This window comes from Lineus longissimus, chromosome 3, assembly GCF_910592395.1.
Source record: "Lineus longissimus chromosome 3, tnLinLong1.2, whole genome shotgun sequence".
Taxonomy (NCBI): Eukaryota; Metazoa; Nemertea; class Pilidiophora; order Heteronemertea; family Lineidae; genus Lineus; species Lineus longissimus.
The window spans coordinates 6927925-6950656 of record NC_088310.1 but is presented as its reverse complement, the minus strand read 5'-3'; the positions used below and the strand labels follow the sequence as shown (position 1 = coordinate 6950656).

The 22732-nt window shown below is 41.7% G+C and overlaps 2 protein-coding genes across 2 annotated transcripts in view; both read left to right on the top strand.

Moving 5' to 3' along the window:
• The first annotated feature begins 2060 nt into the window (after positions 1-2060).
• Positions 2061-5327, top strand: LOC135485605 (uncharacterized). The gene is made up of 4 exons (XM_064767817.1): positions 2061-2539; positions 2994-3195; positions 3487-4508; positions 4855-5327. Exons 1-4 carry the CDS (start codon positions 2486-2488, stop codon positions 5161-5163), a joined length of 1587 nt encoding a protein of 528 aa, XP_064623887.1. The 5' UTR covers positions 2061-2485; the 3' UTR covers positions 5164-5327.
• A 4312-nt stretch (positions 5328-9639) lies between these two features.
• Positions 9640-22732, top strand: part of LOC135484745 (uncharacterized) — an 88745-nt gene continuing 75652 nt past the window's right edge. Inside the window, exon 1 of the mRNA XM_064766414.1 lies at positions 9640-10512. Coding sequence (XP_064622484.1) covers positions 10226-10512 — 287 coding nt within the window. The 5' untranslated portion in view covers positions 9640-10225. The remainder of the gene's footprint in view (positions 10513-22732) is intronic.

The window sequence follows — 22732 nt, the reverse complement described above, 5'->3', positions numbered from 1 at the left end:
TTTACTTCTTTGTTCTGGTGTGAGAAATGTACCCTGTGATTAAGTAGTCGTTTTTAGAATGCCTGCGGCTCTGCTACATGTTTGTTTAACCAATGAGGCCAACCGCTGTGTTAACATTAAAAGAAGCAACGGAGGCCGCCAGTGGTAATCATTACTGTAATATCAGTCATAAGTCGTCGAAGTTCCCGTCACCAAACACCACATTGTCAAGTTCCGCTGTGGTTATTTTGTTTGAACGACTGTTCAGCCTTCTGTAAGTTTCCTGACGGGGTGTTGTTTGTGGATACTCCTTCGAAGTTTCCGTCGGATAGTGAGAATGGAATTCTTCACAGCTCCTCAATTGTCTGATGAAGAAAACCAATTCAAAATCTTGGAAATGGTGCTAGCTTATGTCCATGGTTACGTCATGATCGCAGCTCACGTGACTGGTATCTGCGGGAACGCGTTCTCGCTCGTGATATTTTGGAGATGTCGTAAAAGGAATGATGCAACCGTCCACTACCTCAGTGCACTCGCAATCTCGGATTCCTTCTGTATCATTTTTGTCGGGATCACGACCTGGTTACATAACGGTATCGGCAGCATCTCAGGTTATGGGCAACAATTCGACATCATGATCTTTTCCGACGGGCTGTGCAAGTTCATCCGTTACATCGGCAGTGTGGCTGTTCTAACATCGGGCTGGCTTATCATCGCCTTTTCCATAGAGAGAGCAATTGTCGTGTGGTTCCCTCTGAAACGAGCCAGCATCACCAAGTCAAAACGCATCCTCGTTATTTCGATAATATTTATCATCGCAGCAACTGGGAACATCCAATTTGCTGTTTTCAGTAGAGTATTTATTCAGTTTGGATCTTTGAATTGTTTCATACCGATGGCGCCGCTTCTGCAGCGTCAGTTGATTATCCACATCAATAATGTCCTTTACATTTACCTCCCAACAGCCACGATTTTCAGCGCCAATACCGTCATCTTGATGGGCATTGCAAGGTCATTGAGGCAGATGATCGGGTCATCCACTATCTCCAAGTCAGATGGCCAGGAAAACAAAGTCGCCATGAGCCTCTTCTTAGTCTCCACAATCTATGTCGTGTTGCTTGTACCAAGCTCCGCCGTATGGACCTACCGTGAGATTGTCACGGATCCTACTTACGGCAGGATGTTGACATATGTTGCAAAGTTCGGTGATCAATTGCACATGTTGAATTATTGCATAAATTTCATCATTTATGGCTGTTCGCTGCCATTTTACCAGCAAGAGGCGAAAGTTATTTTTCGTTTTTCGTGCAGAAAGGGGAAAGGAAATAAGTTTATCGATGTCCAAATTTGAGTGAAACTGGGCCGGGAAGACGAATCGTGTAAACTGAAACATGACGGTGTTTACCTCGTGTTTCCTCTAAAGAATGATGAAGAAACGCCCTTGTTCGTACAATCGATGTTGCCCCGTAGTTGGATTAACGTAAAGCCACCCTGGCCATGGTGACGTTCCTATAATGGTCAATATTGTGACGCAGGAGGACACTCTCTGACTTAAATCTGGTAATACATCAATACGTTGGGCTCGAGTTCCGATAGAGATCTGAAAGCCTGACGTATAGAAGTACTGCCAAATAAAGGTCCGAATCAACACTGTCTCTCGCTTGCAGACCCATTCATTGCAATGAACATCACCGAGTCTGCTCCGTGGCTACAAACTTAGTGGCTACAAACTTATTGCCTATCGGAAATTTTAAAACCAAAATACGCGCACGAAACATAAACCACTGATGTGCGTTGATCTGGTCGATCCTGGTACAGAGGGGATCTTGGTATCGAGGTCACCTGGATATCGCCCAGTCTCAGTCCTTTCCTTGTTTCGTAAAGCAGACGCCATCCATGGGTGGTTGGGACGTACAAGTGAAATTTCTGGAGCCTCCCTTCTATGTAGTCACGGCGTCAAGTGGGTATAGCTGCTTTCGAAGTTTGTATATTTTTAGAAATACTGTTGGCTGTTGATGGTACAGGTAATTGGCACGCCTTAGACTGGTACGCCCGTTTTCGACTATATTCGGCCAAGTCGGGGGCGGGTTCCAGCCTACGGGGATGTCGACCCAAAAGAGGTTTGGGATGTTATCTACCAATCAATGAAATGCCTTTCTTCTTTTGGGTCGGTGCCAACTGGCTTTCGATTTTTGATTATGTAATGACGAAATTGGCGAAGAACGTCGACACTCCATATCTTCATTGTTTTTGTCGCAATATAGTCAATGTGACCTACTGAACAGACAATGACTAACAGTATGATTACATTAAGTATTGCTTGTTATTCCAATGCAGACATTGTTTAATACATTGTATAATACGAATATTTGAGATAATCGTCGTGATACTGAAAAGTGGTATGTTGATAGAGCAATCTGATTTTGCCTGTCTGCTAGTCAAAGTACAGGCGGTTCTGTAAGAGTGCGAAAGTGTCACTGAAACAGCGTTGGACCATTCCGGCGAGATGATATTCATAAGAGTAGCTCTGCTGCTACTGCTTGGAGGGAGCCTACGTGAGGTATGTACACCCGTCCTAGATCAAGAGGAGCTACGCCACGGAGTCGTCGTCAGATGCTGAACCCTGCGCCACTGTCAATTGTGTCTCCAATTCTGTCAATGCAGTGCGGCTAACAACATTCGCTGCAGCAAGGAACTAGACTATTTCTAGTGTGTGGTTGCGAGTCTAGTTGGTTTGAAAGACGGTATTGTATTGGTGTGCTGCGCATGAGTTCTGAATTCGGTGAATGTGATTGACCCCTCTGAAAGAGACTTATCCAGCAGCCAGAGGACGGGTATCGACCTCCTGGCTGATTTAGAGTTATTAAATGTCGATTCCGGTGCCTATCATTACATTTTAAAGGTGTACTGCAAGAAATTGAACGGATGGATTGGTGCTGAAGGACGGGGTCGACCTTGTGACTGCTTTAGAGTTGTTAATGATCGATTCCAGCGTCTTTCGTTATATGTTTCAGGTATACTCCAAGGAATTGGACGGATGCATTGGTCCATTTCTACCCCCGCTCATTCACGACTACAGCTATTCAGAGGCGCCCCTGGCGGTGGAGGTCAAGGTCACGTCGGACTATCCAGTTAGCTTAAGTTGGCACGTGAAGGAATATTACAAGGACAAATGGCCGAATGGGGAAGTCCTGCGATATTATATACCGGATAATGGTATGCAGCCTGTAAACAATATTCGATTACTTTTATGGAAGAAATTATGTCAGCATTTGAAACGTTCGGCTCGAAGAAATAAAATGGCGTAATGGTATTCTTATTGATAATCACACAGTGTGGTAGTTCACTATGTCTTAGCAACCTCTGACACTTTCACGATAATACAAAATTAAAACCAGACATTAAGAAGTGCAGTTACTCTCAAGATGTTCTGTACTGTGCTCTGGTCTCATGCACGTGCAATTTTGGAACGTTCTGTTATTATTTTCTGCCATGCTCGTTTTCTAGGGGACGACCAATTCCAAATCGAGCAAGAGAGAACTGGTCTAACCGCCAAAGTGCGTATCAGTGGTGACGCCTTCGTGGATGCCCCAAGCAAACTCCATCTGCAGATCTCGGTCCACCGTCCCTGCACCACTCTTCAGTACATAGCGAATGCCATCACTCTTGAGCGGCTTTCAAGCGGTATGGTCCGTTTCCCTATTGTGAATGAAATACCAAAACCCGAGTACGTCGTCTCACCAGGAGAGGAGTTGAGTCTACCATTCAAGATACATTTCCAAGCCGGAATGGCGTACAACGCAGTCTATCGCTATGCACGTCATCTCAAGCGCGATGATGACAAGTTGCTTGTCCAACAACGGTTGGGGAACCGAATTCTCTACAATTACAGTGAACCTAACATGTCTTACCCATTAAGCTTGACGGAGGGACCAAATAATGCTGATAACTTCTCAGTGGCCATGACCTTCAAACCATGGTCTGTGGCGGACAGCGGTGTCTATTTGGTGTCCATCTACACAGGTTATGCCGCCGCCCTGTATAATAAAGTACCATACGGAACGGCAACTGCGCACATGGTCCGGGCATTCTTCGACCTTCGTAGCCATGAGGTCCCTACCCCACCCCCCTTGGTCATGGTGTACAGTGAATTAGACTGGACCGTCCGGAAACAACCCGATATCGCCCGTGACGGTACTTACGTCGTCCATCTGTCCAACAACGCATCTACCAAGTTTGCAACATCGGCCAGGTGCATCGCGTACGGTGACAATCCTACATTGGAAACAAGTGTTTATAAGTCCAAAAGGTGGCAACCGTTCCTGAAGAAATCTACTATTATTCGATCAAAGACAGTGACGTCAGATGCGTACTACATCAGGAGGAATAGCAAGAAGAAGTACACATGTACAGCACGTGCTGGAGGACAAGTCACGTCCTTGACCTTCAAGACGAGGTGGTATACCCCTGTGACCGTGACCAGCTGGTATCCAGAAAAAAAATACATTCGGCTAAAACAGGCAAGATGGGTAAGGATAACTCTGCAGTGCTTTTTTCCTCCTCTTCCTTACGTCTTCTTCGCTGCCGTCAAGGCCACGGCCTCGTGGTCTTGATTTTCAAAGTTACCTGTATGCAGAATAACGTTCGAAAAACACATTTAGTTAACTTGAACCACTTCTTACTTCTGCTCGTACCATTATCAGAGAATAGCGGAGGTGTTCGTGGTCGTCTTAACTTCCTAGCAATCGCCGCCGACCCAAATATCACAATATATCGCAGATATTCAGCGTCACTCCGGACTGACCATCGCGTTGAAATACACCAGTTGTCTCAAAGAATCGACTTAATGATGCATTTACATCCTCTTTTTTGCAGCCACTTACTTTCATCTGCAACGGGAAAGGGGGCGAAAACTCGAGAATTGTCGTCAAGTTTCATGCGATGAATCAAACCGAGGACTACAATATAATGCCGAACGACCTACACTACTTGGAGGACCACAAATATGACGAGCTCACGTCTGCCACCCCTGGTGTCACAATTTCGACCCAAAATGTTGCTCGTGGCCAGGTTAAGGGCATTTTGACCATCCACCATAGTTGGCTACTTGATGGAAAGCAAGCCGTACAGTGTTACGTTGGAGATACCGAAAGCTTCGACAGTGTCAGGTTTTGGCTTGGTTAGATTTCACGGACCATTTTCATGTCAATCTTGCATGTTATACATGTATGTATCGACAGTTTTGTATACTGTGTTACATACTTATGTATGTCTCACTGATGTGTCCGTAAATTTGGTAAATTTTGATTTGATTTATTACTTTATTAATCATCTTCGTTTCACAAGAACATAGGAGTTCCTTTTTGTGTGTAGAGCAGCTTTAGTGAAATATTTGTATCGCCATTGCACGCCGTGCTATCTATAAAATTGTTTTAGGGAATTGGTCTCCTTAACCTTTGCCGGCAACCAGTAAAGGGGAATTCAGGAAAAATTCCGATATGCATGCTGGACCATAGTAATAAGGCGCATATAACCACAAGGACGCATCTCAAAACTCAATAAAGTAAAAAACACGAACCCTTCGAAGACGAAATCTGGTCAATGGTATCAGCCTGCGGAACCAGCTGCATGGAGAGGAAACTTTTACAGACAAACGGGATTGACTTAGGGGTGAACGGGCCCGAAGAAGAAGAACGCATCTAATACCGGAACGGGCCACAGAAGACTCGTCGAACCTTTTCTCAAACGAATTTTAGAGGGATGTAATGCACTCCTAGACCCCTCGATTTCACCAGTTACAAAATATCAGGCGGTTGTACGAGTTGCCGGAAATCTTTTCCCCACTTATGGTCGATCGAATGGGTACTTTGGTTGACGTTATGATAGACAGCGTGACACGCCAGTCCTAAAATACCTTCAACCAGTCGACTGTTTCGTGCTGTTATAACTTATTGATAATAACCCGCCTCTGATGACCTGGTGACAGTCGCCTACACCTGTTTTCGCACTACAAAACTCACTTTGGGTCACTGAGCGTATTAGCTCATAAAATGTAGAAACTTCCGCATTCTGAAGCTAAATTTGCCAACATCCCTCATTCGAAGCTGTTTATGTCTTCTGACACTGCGAACGAAATTTGGCACATGTTCAGACCTTGCCTCGGCGTTACACTAAGTGATGACATTTCGGATGCCACATCGCCCATGACTAAAGGGGCACGGGTTTGTTCGCTCCTTCGGCCTGGCAATAGATTCGCTTGAATCCTTTCTCAGAAAAAGTTTAAAGGGATTTAACGCACTCCTTACCCACCTCAATTTCGACACACAAACCATCGGTTACCAGATGGGTAATCCATTCTTCCCAACGCAAACGCGTTCGAATAATTGATCGGTAAACGAAACAGACGGCTTAATTCGAGATTATAACATATTTAGGGCGTAGGCTACTCGAATTCGAAATAGGGCCCTCTCGATCAGCAGTCGAATGCTCTACATGTACCACTGCCAAATCCCCAAGTGACCACGCTGTCGAGACGATGTACGTAAGTCGGTTTTATTCCTAACTTGAACACGTACATTAGAAATAACTTTAAACACTGTGCTGGTATTGGCATCAAATGAGTTTTCTTAAGGCGCTAGTCTTTCGGCAAAACGAAATCTCAAAAACCTTACCCTTTTAAGAGATTGTTGATATCTTTGGCATTCGCTTGATATTGCGATGAGCTATTAGCCATTAGGGAGTGCATAGGAGTGTCATTTTAACTTGGTAATAAGCATTCCTTCGTCTATTGATCTGTCATTCAGATCGCCATCGACCACCTGATCTCGCCCGTCGTTTCAAAGTAACCGCATCAAGCCATGCCTGTGGCGTGATGGTGCTAGTGTCGGGTTGGCCAAAGTTTGTGATGCCATGAACTCTTAATGACAGGTTCTTGATTATGCTTGTATCATACTCTCTAGTATAAGAGGCATCCAACCAACCAATCGATGGAGAAATTGCCTTTAGAGACTTGTGGTTGGTGGGTTCGGCCCCATTAAGAGAGCGGTCAGTCGGTGGAGGGGAGACGAGGAACAGAACAACTGGCTGTACTTTCGAGTTCGTTGTGCTAGTCGCAGATGGCTCTCTTATACCAAAGGCGCGCTTGTGCGAACTTGATGCAGCGGATAACAAGTAACCATTCCTACATGAAATCAACCGGTGGTATATTGATCTGCACCCACCCACATGGTAGCATCAATCATCACAAAGCCAACAATTTCCGTGGTCGTCTTCGGTAATATGACACTTCGTTGGTCTTTCTCTTCGTTCTCGTTTGTTTTTCCCAAATTTCTTGTTTTCCGTTCATAGTTGTTTTTCTTTTTCTCCGTGTACATGCGATATTAGCAGTATCAAAGTCTCAATTCAGTTGACAGTTCGGCCAAGTCATTCCAGCGATCTCCGGCGCTGCTCGGTGACCAGAATTGATCAGGGTTGTCCAAGGTCTGCTCCAGCCATGTCTTCGCGGACGGCATACAGAGACGTGGACGTCATGGGCTGACGTTCTGCATTTCATTGCCGGACTGGGAAGGTTTTGTTATCTCAAACGTTTGGATATCGAGATGACATCGTAGTATAATCTAACTCTTTCTACCATATCTTGTTTTCGACTGTTCACATCTGAGATTTAGTATCAACAGAACACCATAGACGTCAAATATTAGCTGCGGGGATTGTTGTAACAGAACACTAATCGTGAAGGTCAAATTTCAATAAGAGACAAACAAATCAGAAACAAACTAAATTAGCGTAATTTTGACTCGAAATGTTACCCTTTGCCATTTAAAGCTTCGTAAACACATAAATCTTTGTCTACCACAACATGTAATTAACGGTATAATGACCTTATCGGAATTGACAGTTGCTCCCTTAGTTACAATTTTGGTTGCAAATGTTATCAGCGAACGAGCGAAAACGGAACCTGTAATTGGCCTTGATGATTGTTAAGCTTTTCCCTGTCGTCCAATTGCACACCGGCAGATAAACGAGGGGGATCGGGCCGGGAATGGTCTGTGATGGACAAAAATTGTCGATATTTTCGGGACAGACATACTTTTCAGCGGTAATCGGGAAAATTCGGAGAAGCCTGAAAACTGCGTCGGAATTCGCCGAAATTCCTTTTCGGGATGAAGTATTTTTATAACTAACCTTGATCTCCAAGCAGGCCCAGATTCGACTCGGGACCATCGTCGGGAAGTGGCCATTCTCTTACGTCTGCAGTGGAATCAGTTGGTGTGGACTTCAGGTTGTAGACACAACGTCGTCAATGTTGAAATTTATATTCGAGACGTATTACCAGATACTAGTATATGAAGAGTTCGGACGGACGGCGAAGGCAATAAACAAAATAACTGGAAAAATGTATTTTCCTGTTTTATGCCTTATTTTCGTCTCTGTATGACCAGGCCAATGAACGTGATTTAAGTCAAAATAACTTTTCGAAAACCTTTTTAAAACAATTTGTTTTACAACATTCATACCATCTGTGAAAGTCACTTCGAATTCTACTTGATCTCGTGTAGGGTTAACTAAGGGCCAATGCCGGTTAATCTTGATTAATCATAAACGTGCTCTAGTATTTATCCATGCATGGAAAAGCCGTTGGCCTAGCCTTAAGGAGTCCATTACGAGGCCTTTCGGCATGAAGTACCCCACGGCTATTTCAAATTGGACATATAGCTAACTTAAGGTAGGTTTGATATTGACGTTTAGGGCAGTAATATAGTATGTCATAATGCAAAAACATTTTTGATAGCCCACATATCCCTGTATAAATACATGTAGCACTAAGTGATATGGTATAAAGATTGTTAGACTGGTATCCTTCAAGAACTGACGATTCGATACTCTACCTTTCATGGATACCACTAGTATTGCCTTTTAAAAAGACGTGTTTAGCTGCAGATTCTGACTGTGGAAAAAAGAGCAGGTATATTTGTCACTGTTCTCAAGTAGAATAACCAGGCATTTTGCAGTCAGTATTGGCACATAAGAAACATCCAATATTCGGCCTTTTGCTGTATTGACAATTATCAGAAGCACCCGTATTGAGGCTTTTAGCTGTTAGTATTGGAACACCAGTAGCCCGGCTCATTCTTCTGATTAGCCAATGCGGAGAGGAATGGGAACGGCGAAATTGAACATGAATGCATATCCTTATCCACGATGAAAACAGAAATTGAAAAAAACTCGTCGTAGGCCTATCATATTCATACGAAGGTTACCAAGTTATTCCTGCTGAAGTTAGTTCGATTATGGAAGCAATTAAAATGTCTGATATATTTTTATGAAGCCAAACTGGATTTAAATAATTTATTCTAGGTTGTGTACATGTATGTTGATATCGAATATGACACTGCAGAAGTTTAATTTAAATTTCAGCTTCTGACACTGGATTGAAACAGGTGTTCGGTATAAAGGATTTGTCGTTAAATGGACAGGGACGTCGAATTCGGGGCGCATATTTAGTTTTGGACTCCTTACGATGTGCTTCCGTCACCTTGAGGAGAAACACAGGCACTATATTGCCTGTCGAGGACTTGGTTGGTAGGCTGAAGCTTGCGTCATGTCGATCTCTGATCAATGTATTTGCATATTTACTGCCTATAGCGGAGAATACGAGAATAGCTTGGTAGCAGACGCTGGATATTGGCAACGCGACTCGTGCGTGGTTGGATGTTGAGAACCAGCGTTAGCAGCGATTACTGATCAGTCTCTCGTAGTCATCGCCAGCGAAGGCGGTAATCGGCCGGCGTTCTCCCGTAGAGATTCCCCGGCGTCCTCGTACATGTAATACTGCTGCATCAGTAACAGTTTATTAGTCATCATCATGAGATAAGTCTCTTTTGAAAGTTTGACGTCAGATAAGGAATTATTCATTGCAAACACACAAAAAGTAGGGTACATTGGCTTCTTGGCTTTATTCGCATTAATAACGCTTTTAGCTGCTTTGAGAGTTTATGACTATTTCCGCGCCATGACTTGGCCCCCGGCGTTCGCATTCGCATCATATGCCTCTATACAATAAGTCGTTTGTATCGCCAATTATTGGAGGAAAATATCGATATACATACTACGCGATCAACTCTACTCAAACAGATGCACGCTAGGATTGTGATCGGAAGCACTTGTGCAGTGGCCTGTGATACTTGTCATTCCTTACGGAGATTCAAACTTGGTGTACCCGCACCGGGATTCTGGAGCCGGCTAAATGGCGTGCCAAATTCAACCACGCTCTGTGGATTTAGACGGCGATGGAGAGGAGAAGTATGACTCGATTATGGTCGTCTATAGGGATTCTCAGACGGGCCGATCTAACGGCACTTTACCCACGAGGAAGGCTTCCCGCGAAACCATGCTGACTGAACGTACCGTGGACACCGAGCGGGAGCCGAAAGGTGTATGCCTTTGCAAAAACTTATCAACGGACTTGTGTCAGGCTACGACCATTCATGGAGTTAACAAAATCACGGAGGAATCGCCTTTCAGGGGAAGAAGGTAGGATATTTACTTTATTAAAAAATCATTGGTTTCTTACTTGTAGCTAATAACTGTCTGTAAACTTGCCGTGACAGTTAACAACTTTTCGTTATCATCAAACGAGAACGAGCGACGCCGGTACCTCCCGGCGGTACCTACGAAAGAACTAACGACAAAATATATTAAATACAGGTATGGGTGTGAGATGTTCTCACTTCAAACTCGTCCCATCAATACCAATGGGTATATCTTCGGTCTATCAGTCAAACGTCAATCACAAACTGAGAACCAATAGAATTATTACTTATGGCTTGTAAAAAATCTGATCTTATCAATGGCAATCAATGACATGTCACTGATATTGGCCATCAGAATCACCTTGTTATGTTGGTTACGTCTTCAAAGATAAACCGATATATATAAATATATCAAATGCTCACACGATTAGCAATATCGACTTGGTCCTTAATTCAATAAATTAAAGCAGAGTCTTCCAAATACTTTTATTTGAAGGACTCTGCTTAAAGTCAGTGGCACTTTCAGAAGCCATGCTTCTGTCAAGCCAATTTGAAGTGTGAAAAACCGCCGGTGTCCTATACCGAGGAATAGATATTCCTTTTGCATATCAACTGGTTTCAGATTACTTACTGCCAACGGCATCTGCACTTCCAAAAAAACGTCAAAGTAATGGCATGACAAAATGATATTCCGGCAGTCTTTTTCAGCTCGCCCCTCCCCAATGTCTTAGTGTTTCCACAAAAAAGCTCTTGCAGACTCAAAAGAAATGTCGCGCCAATATTTCTCTCTTCGCCTACGCGTTGGACAGATTGGAACAGAAATTCAATACCAGAAAGGAAGCTGAGCGCATAACTCATATGAGTTTAAGGTATTGAGATACGACTATTCCGTTTCGATAAACAATACAGAGATATCATTTACAAACTACATGTAAGCCGGGTTTCTTTAGATGTTAGAGAAAAAAATGTGATTGTGAACTTTTTTGTTGAAATATTCAATCAACAAGTCTCACATAAGTTCAAAAGTTGGGGTTGTGAACATGTTCGTTGAAATATTCCATCAGTGTTCGTTAAACCGTTGTGATGGTGTTCTTGCCGCTTGAAATATTCAATCAGCGTATCGTTGGATTGTAAACTTGCTCTAGAAATATGTGATTATGTACGTGCTTTTTGGCCTAGAGATAAGGATCGAGCCAGCAGGTTTGGAATCAGCTTGACATGTATGTCATAGCACCGTATAGCTCTCGTGATGGAGGGGTAGTTTCTTGGTTCAGAACCCCACATAGGACAAAGGAATTGTCAAGGGTGACATGTGAACCAACTCACATTGAAGGAGAATATAGGCTTCAAAAAGTGAAAACCTGTATCAAGTTAGTAAACCAGAACTCATGAAAAAGTCGTATTTCACATTATAACATTTGCTTCAGCGCTTTGAAGGGCAATGATCTCGTTTAAATCCATATTACCAATTCATTACTGTTAATGTAAAGTACCCAACCCAAAAAGGGGATTTTTAATGCTTATTGGGCAAAGTCTCTAACATAAGCTTTAGCTCAGTCAATATGTATATAACATCTAATAATCTCTTTGTTGAACCCAACAACCTGGATTTTAATTAATAATGCAAGTGGAAAATGTTTTCATTCTAACTGTTCTTAATGTAAGTAATACTGTTTTCAGTATAAACCTTGCTCGTGCGGTCAGTGACTTTATACGCTTTGGTCAAGTTTGTAAGTTTTAACGAATAGCCACACGTATAACGTGATGTATAGCGAATTTTGAGGGCGACTTACGGTCTCAAAAAGCAATTGAAAATGATCCCGTTGACTGAAACCATTGAAAGAAAGATGCCGTCAGCTGACATCCTCAATGAATTTGCATGTCCCTCGTAATTCTCCTAACACCAGATGACAAGTGCTGTGTTATCTAATGGATAAAGTCGCTTAGAAGTTTCATCCTTATTTATATGACCGGCTGGGATTCTTTCCGGATCCCTTTAATCTAACGCTCATACCCGGTGTAGAAGTAGAAAATGTTCCACTGGAAAGAGTGTCCGTCTCAGATTATGTGCATGGCTCGAGAGAGGTCACGACTTTCAATACCGCTGGGATTAATGCAAGTATCAATTCGTGTCTTGTACCCCCCCCTCCTCAAGGGTACGACACCTTATCACCCTATAACGACATCTTAAGGCTCAAGCATCACCCTTTTTTCACCAATGCTACTTTTTCTTTCGTCAAGACATCACCATCAACAATATATCAGTTATCACCGTCATATAAAGTAACCGAACTAATTTTACTGGGTAAGGCTGTATGTTCGACAAGACATCGACACATTAGCATCCTTATTCTTTCCAGCTTCGCCAAATTTTCACTAAAGGAAAAATAAATACTACTCAAGCATCGGCAAAGATTAGTGGTGATAGCTTAACTACCCTTGAGGAGGGGGGGGGGGGGGTACAAGAAACGAATTGATACTTGCATAAAGGCGCATGATAAAACGCTTTGTTCCCTGGACATTCTATCCAAGGGCATTTCAAACCTCTACATCAGCACCAGGGCACCAGCACTGATGCAAAGGGTGTCTCAACAAACAATGACGTTCCGAACATGGTCCTGATATGGTTAAATCATTACTTGTATGACACAATGCCTCAGGACAATGCGACGAAAAGTCACCTTGGAATTAGATGATAAAAAGCGCCATTGCATAACGTATCTTCTTGCGGATGAATTGTCCTCATGGAAACGTATGACTGTTACCATTTGCAATTGCACTACAGGGCCGCAATAATGTATATTGTATACAGTATTCTGCGGTTAATAAATGATATAGATAATATGTACATATGCTTCTCCGAGGGAAGCTTAATAAGTACTAATGCTTTGTGTGCAGATATTTGCAAATTAAAGTAGAAAAAAAATGGCTAAGCCAGATAGTTGTCAATTGTATGCCGAGTTCTGTATATAGTTACATATCCTGGCCACATGGTTTGTGGTTATGCAGCGATGTGTTCAAAATATCTTAATTCATTGGAAGTGAATTAGTGTCACATAACACTATTTAAAGCAAATAATTATGCGTTGGTGAAGTAGTTGGCGGGAACCGAAATGGGTTCCATCACCTGGTCGTGTTCTATATTCCTATGAGGTATTCTTTTCACCGATGACAACATTTTGGGAAACATGTTGGCCAACATGTTGTCCAGGTGCGATGTTATCGAAAATGTTGGCAGTGTGTACAGTTCGGAAACATTCGGTAACATGTTGGCCAAATGTTGCTTAAATGTTGTCGAAATAATACAAAATCAATTTTGTTGCCGAGTGTTGTCGAGTTTTATCCAATCAGAAATAGGCGACAAATCACATGATCTACCTGAAGCCATGTGATGTAGTCAAAATAGCAGCCTCCAGCAAGAATGGTTATTGAGTGAAGTGGAACAACTTATCGCAGTATGGAAAAGTTGTGCCTGTTTATGGGATGACAGTAGACAGGGGACAGTGGTAGGCCCCATGCTGGTCTCTCATATATATCCATGGTCTTGTCCACACTCTTTTCTCATCTTAACGTCTTCTTTGCCGTCTTTCAATCAGGATACGTAAAATTATGGCAGAGCCCCCGACAATACATCTTCTTCTCTTGGAATCTTCCATTGTTTATGAATTTCCGTCCAAATCCTCATTTTCTCAGAAATATCCGGTAACAAGTTGCCCAACATGTTGTCGAATGTTGTCATGTGTAAACAGGGCCAAATTTCCCCAGGTGTGTTGCCGAGATGTTTCCGAAAATGTTACCGAAAATGTTGTCAGTGTGTACAGAGCTTTATTGAAACACAATGACGGTGATGTTAATGTTGAAGATGGACATTGCATGGAAGAATCTAAAGAGAAAATTACGGTCGTTTCAGTCTCCTCTAAATTCTTGACATGCTCTTGTACCTGTGTATGTCCCTGCTGAGGAGGGGATGCTAAATTTAAAACACACTGTCCTTCACAAATGCATAACTGCATCTTTTGTCGTAACCGCAGTGGCTACCCAACACTCCTCCACGTCGGATGGAAATGGAGGCTGTAAAAACAAAACAAAGCAAACTGTCATTTTTCTGTAGCTCTGACAGGCCTGTGACAGAGCCCAGACGGTGGGTGAGATGCATTATGTACGTACATGTACTTCAAAATGTTATTGGTCACACATCTGACTGACACCATACATGCACATCCATAAATAGAAATTAATTAGGCTGAATCTGCACCTGTCATGAATGGAGAAAGCACTTACATTTTAAGTGAGCAGTTCAAACCCTGGGCTTTTAGGTAACAATAGGTTTATCTACGACACTCAATGTATACATGTCGAGTATTCCTCGTATTGACATTGTCTGTCGCTTTAAGTACATACCAGGGTACCTGCTTTATTCAATATCGATCTGATTGATACTGCTGAAGGTTTTCGAATATAGGATTCAAGGTACCAATGAGAAGTGTCATCGATACGTTATGGATAACAACATCCCTCAACACTTTGAGTACACATCGAGACCTACGGCGAATATATCAATCACTTAATCAAACCCCGAAATGTGTATGTAATTCACTGACGACCACGGCTCCTGCCTATTAGTCCCGTTTTTAAGAGGGTCAATAGGCAGCAGCCAGTTATGCACGATAAAGTTACAAGACATCACCAATAGGGGTCTCTCCTTTCTTCCATATACTGAAACGGTTCACACTTGCAACAAGAACATGCTCATCGCAAAAAAACACAACCTAGTCCCCTGACTGCACATATTAGACACATGAAGACTACCAATTGGACCCCTAGTCCCAGCCTTTGAGTCCCCTTCTGTAAAAATCTGCTTCTCCTCTCTGACAGGATCCATGTTTTCCTCTAATGTCTAATGTGACAGGATCAGCGAAAAGAGAATGCAGCTACGATGCCAGCATCGTTCGATGACCTAGCGGGTGTTTCTAGGTTTACACTGCAAGAAGAGGTGGAGTGGATAGACGTATTGATCCGACAACAAACCTACGTTAATTTATCATATCAACTGAAGAGGCTAAAAGAAACTCTTCCTTTGACATTGTATCGCGTATGTAACATGCTATTTAAATGTTAACCGATGTGTGCGGAGTGCTAGAGGGTATGAAATCATAAATAGCACGGTGCGCTTTATTTCTTTTTTAGCTTTAGGGAATTGGTCTCATGTAGGCGATGATACGCAACCAAAATAACATAGCATCAACAAATCATGATCTGAAGGCCTAAAAACTCTCTCTGACTCGCAAGGTACACCCGCCCCTCATTTGCAGAATATCGTTTTACTTAAAACACGTTTTAAGTAGCTTCGTGTAGGTGAAATGAGGAATATTTTGGTTCTCAATCATATCATATCAAGCAGTGAGTAGGATCACAGATGTACAGCTCTGGATAATCGACTTCAGGCTACATGTATGACGTCTTCATCAGCTGACGACGACGAGATGTTAGTCTCGAACTCTTCTCGACCATTAGCTTGATCGCGGGACCCAAGCGAGAGTTCTCGTCTAAAACTCAAACATCATGTTTTATTGTTATTACGTCAGTATTTGATAAATAGCCGGTATAATATTGATCCTTTCTACCAAACATTGAACTCCCAGTAGGTATCTTCGCCCAAAGACCATTCGCGATTATTGGAAAAGTAGATGTTTATTCATGTTTGGGTTTCGCCTGCATCTACAAAATGGCCGCGAACGTTCGGTTTACTTGTGATGCCATCCGGGTACAGCAACAGAATTTGGTTGTTACTTCACCTAAGTCCATAAAGTGTGACCAGCGATTGCCAAGATGAGCCTTTTGTCACATGTCTGACATGATGTCAGTGACGGTAATAGGTTTATGCAATCGCTACTTAGAGCTAGCAGTGTCCAGTTACCAACGACGATATAGACGGCCCCTTTAGATTTTATGTAATCTAGAAAAAAGGCATCCTGGGAACGTCAAGGAATTGTCACCAGTTTGCGAGAAAACGGCAGTGTGATAAATCCACACCGGTCCTACCTGTCAGTTCATCCCAAATTGTTTACACCCTCTGTGTTCCATTATACTTTTTACTATTTCGTCGAGTTTTTCCAATCCCGATTTTGAATTTATAGTTGCAACCGTATACACTAAAATCTATGGCAGGTTGGTGATATATGGGTACTGTGAACAGTAGCATTATATGTATTAAGCATATTATCCTTGATATCATGTACATGCACATGTAGATGTACATTGCCTTAACAAACATGATGCATGGGATAGTTATACGAGCGACTACTCCGCCATAAAAAGAAGATAATGCCTAATTAATGTCATTCGACTATTTACGCAGGGTAGTTACTGGGTATTATCTATCATCAGTGCAGTCTGCAGAGCTACCGTCTATTAGACTTGTCGGTCAATGCTGACACTTTATCATTGGGTAATTGGAAAAAGACGAGCTCTGTATGTTGGAAAATGTTCTCGTGGCAAAACATCTAGCCAGGAACTAGCACAAAACATTTGAAAGGATTTGTAACAGTTAGAAAGTATATTTAGCATACCTAAATGCATTGTAGTTGAATCGTATTCCGCACGCCAGCCTGAGGTTCATACACGCCATCTTGAATGAACTACATGTACGTTGAATGATGTTTTACATATGTGCTGACCTACATTGTCAAGTCAGTAACTACATTCTGAGACTGAGGGGGCAGTACGTTGCATGCTTTCTTCTCATTTTTAACATCTTTAGCCACGAATCCAACTCAACTGCTCCAGTAAGCGCTGTCTGGTAAAATCGAGTAACCCCATGGGTGTCCAGTATCTTGTTCGTGAAAAACATGTTTATTTTTAAATACTGAGCGATGATTTCTGATGTCTGGCGGCTACTACTAAACATGCCAAATGCAAACCAGACTAAGCGAGAGAAGTTTTCCGCCATAGAGTGTTCTAAAAGGTCTTTCTATGGAGCATCACCAATCGCTGGTTATCACAACCGGTTTTGAGGAAGACACAAGAAGCCTAAGCTAGAAAGGATACCGGCACCTCATGAAGCAAAATCTCTAACGAAAACTAGTGTCTACATCTACTGTATGAATTCTATCAGGAAATCTATTAATGCTTAATTATTGAACCGTGCAATTGGGCGTTAACAGTATCACCATCGTAATAAGATTTCCAGATGGCAAGTTCCAATATAAGTGGCTTGGAAAGAGCAACGCATATTGCTTTCAGGACTGTAAATGCGTCTGTTCTTTTGCCAGTGACAGTGCCGTTCTGCAAGACATCGGGCTTTTGGTGGGGTAATCATCCGCATCGTATGTGTCCAGGAGAGATACAGCCCTTCCTTATCAATAGTGGAGATGAACAGCCAGCCATTTCCTTCTCGAGAACCACTGGTAGAGGTTCTTATTTTACATTTTAAAATGCATTTTTGTAATGTGCATTAGAAAGCTACCTAATGCGTTAGGATATGTTCTGACTCGTCCTCTTTAAGAAAAAGGCTAGATATTGTACCATTCTTTAAACGCCAGATCGTGTTTGCTTTCAACAGCCTATGTGTATCGAAGGGGAGATAAAAGAGTAACAATGATACCATGGGGCATCGTTGAGACTCCATTCAGTTGTACATCAACGTTGCTTTTCATCGTACAGTAGATTGGAGTTGCATGGGAGTATGCGGTATGTCTTCAGGCACAAGAAAGAAACGGGAAGTTTAATGGTTTAACATGAATGATGTTGCTAATAACATGAACAAGAAGCTTCTGGCGTGGGAGGTGAATAAATGGTTTGTTGGCTATTTACAGTTCAGTTGGTAAGGTAGTGTTCGCATTGCTTCCAGCCTGAGTCCAAACCCGAGAAAAAAAAAGATCAGCGCCCTGCGATTACGTTAATAACTAGAACTAGAATAAGCAACGTTTTAAAAAATGTCGTTTAAGGATCACAATCATTCCCTGCTCAACATTTGATATTCAATATCTTAATGAAATTATTGAAAAAAAACCTACGGATCAAAATGGCTGCGATATTTAAGATTGCTTTTAAAAGGTTGCTGTGCAGAACATTTTGAAAAAAGAGGTTCGTTCACGTTAGACACATTGTTCTTAGACTTAGACACATTGTTATGATGTTTCCACACTAGAATTCATGTTACCCGTCAGCTACTTACAACCTTCGTCATGTTCATATGTTTATTTACAAGTAGCTAATAAGACACCTCATTACACCATTGATGTTTTTCCGATTCACCGATTAGTGATCTTGTTAGTTTAAACAGTGCATGCATTTCATTTACCCGACGTATTTGTGGCAAGAACGTTTTTTCAGCTTGTGGTCTTGATCAATTCATGTAAATCCTCTCTTTTCCCCATCTGAAATCCACCTGATGCGCAAATAAAAGGTGCCCAATAGTAAAATATACTATTAGTAAGTAGCAAAACAAGACAAAAGGAAATAAAGATGAAACCTGGCGACATTTTACCTATTGCTGCAGAGAGGACATCATGCCAGTGTCCCACGTGTTCTTTCGTCCATTATGTATCATCTTTGATAAACCAATACTTACGATATATATACGCAAAGCCTCTTATCTCTAACGAAAATGGGTGTTATTGTTAAAGCCAAGGCATTCGCGGTATTATTGTCATTCTGTCGCAACTGGTGTTAAGGTACACGATAGATAGGAGCAGACAGTCGTTTGGCCCAAAGTAGTAATATCGGGAAAGTCACAATCGCAAGATCAAAGCGTTACTTCTTGTGACATGTCATCAACGAAACAAGATAAAGCTCTACATTCAGATTTTCCTGTCATTGTTTTCTCATTGATCATCTGCTTTCACATTATGATGACTTGATTTTTTGTCATTTATTTGACAAATGTCTCATATGGGACCGATCATGTCTACGTAGACCACCTAATTATTCGTTTACATCAATCTTCAGTTTTTGCTATTGAGTCTTGACAAAAAGCCTTATTTGCATGCTGACTGCAAAGCGTATCATACTCCGTTTTGTACCATTGTTTCCAAAGGCTTGTTCCATTGTTTACAAAGGCATAATTTGCTTATTGACCGCCAAGGTGTCGTGCTCAGTTTTGTCCATTGTCTCCAAAGGCATCAATTGCATACTGACGACCAAGCATAGAAGGCTTAGATTTGTTCATAGTTTACAAAGGGCTCATTTGCATACTGACCACAGAAACATCTCAACTTGCATGCTGACTGCAAGGCGTGCTTATGCTCAGCTTTGGATGCTGACGGCGGAGTCTCTTTAACATTGGCCAGTGGCCTTTACAACCAATTACACACAGGTTGACATGCACACTCGACCTGTGTGTAATTTCTTTATTGGCTGTTTAAGAATAAACTATTTCAATAAATAGACTCGTTTTTTTTCCGAGCTAATTCATTACCTTAAGTGTCTATCAATATCATACACACAAGTATTGCTTCAGCAAATACGAGAATACTTCGAATTGACATTTAAACAACTCTTTGGCATTTAACACGGAGTAAAGAAACTATATGCATTGAGAGCGTTAGTCGCGCAGCATGTAGGTGTTAACGTGAAAAGGGATGCATTCAGTTATAGAAAAACAAATCCATATTTATCATGGCGTCTCTTGGCTAATAGAAAATAATTCCAAGGGACTTCAAAAGAACCTGTCGATATATCTATTGATTGATTCCGATGGATTGCTTCGATACAGTATCTAGAGCACACTGCACGCTGCATGCACCTGAGTGTAAAATACACAATGCATTTTTATCTTCTTAAAAGTTAATAGGGAACACTCTGAATCTATTGTCACTATGATTGTGTATTTGAAATGAAATACATTAGCGAATGTAACAGTTGTTTGTGCTTGAGCTGATATCAGTTTTATCATTTTTATCTGATTTGTCTCCTGATTGTTTATCAGGGCGTTTACAAATCAGAACACGAAGTCTGTGATGTTTAATGTTGATTTTAAAGCCATGGAGTAATTCGAACCGATGATATGGATACATTCACTGTACGATGTACTCAGCAGTTTATGTCCCTTTTAGGGATGCTTGTAGGGTCATATACTAATCTTCGTTTCATGCTGTTCATCATGATAATAGATCTACCATATCGCTTACATTATACCTCCGTAGGCAAATGGATTTCACTTAACTGTGCAATCATTAATCGAACATACATATACTAAGAATCATCTTTTGACATCTTTGTTTGGGTACTGCCATGGCAGTGCTTGTCGAAGTACAATCAAACACATACATATGCTAAGAACCATCTTTTAACATCTTATTTGGTTGCAGTCATGAATGCCTATATCGAAATAGAAAACATGACCTGTACCATAGATATAAAGGTTCTATAGTATGCTGTAAGCCTTCTGATCCCTTTTGTCATCCTCCTTCGACACACGACGCCTGTTGACACCCTGAGATAAGAACCGTCTTTTCCTGGAGACTTCTCGAGATAAACCATGGCGAAATCCAACTGAGTAACAAGAAGGAGGCTTAGAACAAGAGTCAGTGCTCCCGAATGGGGAGATGCTCCTTTGCTAAGGGATAAGGAAATCCCCAGGATTACTGCGGATAGAGCTGTCACAAAAGGCTCCGAATCGCATGGCCCCTTTTGGGACCAATAAATGTGGAGGATTTTCCCAAAAGAATGCGAAAGAATGAACGGATCTCAACTCGTCAATCTGTAGATAACATCGTTTTTCAGAGGATTGACAGGGTGCATCCGATGACCCAAAAGGCATTTTTAGCTTAGCATTGTATAAGGCATTCTTTGGGATCAGTTTACCACTTTTCACTGATTAAAAAACGGAACGGGACATTTTCAGGTCAAGTTAGTGATGATCACCCAAAAGAACAAGAGACTCCCTTGTTGAACTATTCATCACATGGCCTCGGAGAAAAAAGGGCTGGTCCAGATAAAAACCGTACTCAAATAGGAGCCTGTTAGCATGTTAGAGAATACATGACACGTGGTTCAATTGAATAACCTTAAAGTAACCAGCCTAAATAAACAAAGGGAAGATAGCATTTCGGAAAACAAAGCAGACCAACTGGATGTTAGTAAAGCTTGCGGCTTGTTTCTTCCAAATAGAAAAACCTGATAGATCCATTCTTGTAGAAAAGCAGAGTCTTGTTTGAGGTTAAGTTACTTTCCGGGTGTGTTCTTGAGATATTGATTCTGAATGGAGTTGTTTTCGGCGTTTGCTGGTTTTTTTAACACAGATGCCAATGTTATACTTGTCATATTAAGGAGTCCATTGACCGTCTTTTTTGTTATTAAGAGTGGTCAGTTCCTTCGGTAAAGATGTCCACCTGCAATAAGTTTACATGTATATCTGGGTCACAGTAAAACATGCGCACTTGCTACCCCTACATAACAAATAATATAGCCAATGAACTCGTCCTTCCTGTGATACAACACATACTCCATTGATTTAATCTCCAGGCATGCCAGGCACTAGGTCTTCATTGACAGAAAAAAACGATGTGAAAAAAGGGCTATCAATAATGCATGTAAACATTTACAATACGAAATATGCATTTTAGAATAATAATTAAGCGGTACACGAACTGCTTTCAATTTATGAACTTCACCCCTCCTACACAGAATTTTTGCACTTGCATATGCAAATACATTGTATGCCTAAAATGATGGTTTCCATTGTGTGTAGTATTTGCATAGTACAGGCCCAACAGTATATCAAGCACGTTTTCAATCTTTTTTCAATGGATTTTCGTAATCCACCATACGCCATGGAATTCATTGTGTTGCGCATAAAAATCGATCTATGCGTTCAGATTATGCTTTTTTTAAAGATAAATGAGTGTAATATTGAGAAAGGTTGCTTTTAAGCAAAAAAATGAAACAGTTAGTTGCAGCTTTTGAAGGTTCTCACGTTCTGCATGAAGCCATTTTCAAGAGCTCCGCAAGCGTTCCAGGTTTATGTATCAAAGGTGTTGATATATCGTTTGAAAATCATGCAGCCAAGAAGCATGTTAGGCTGAAAGGGTGGATGTCGTCCTGGGTGTCGACAAATGGTACCCTGGTTCGGGATCGACTGGACAATAAGCACCCTGGGTGCCATTACACTAGACAAATAGCACCCAGCTTCTTTTTGCCTGGCTTACGGATCTCAGGGACGAGGACGTTTCTTGCAATCTCGTTTTATCTCGCACCGTGGTACTTGCGGCATTAGCAAA

What these genes read in the sequence shown, in the direction of transcription:
- LOC135485605 (XM_064767817.1), top strand. Translation starts at nt 2,486, where the DNA reads ATGATATTCATAAGAGTAGCTCTGCTGCTACTGCTTGGAGGGAGCCTA. An exon ending in TTGGAGGGAGCCTACGTGAG is followed by an intron (nt 2,540 to 2,993) that starts GTATGTACACCC and finishes TATATGTTTCAG; the next exon opens with GTATACTCCAAGGAATTGGA. An exon ending in GGCTAAAACAGGCAAGATGG is followed by an intron (nt 4,509 to 4,854) that starts GTAAGGATAACT and finishes TCTTTTTTGCAG; the next exon opens with CCACTTACTTTCATCTGCAA.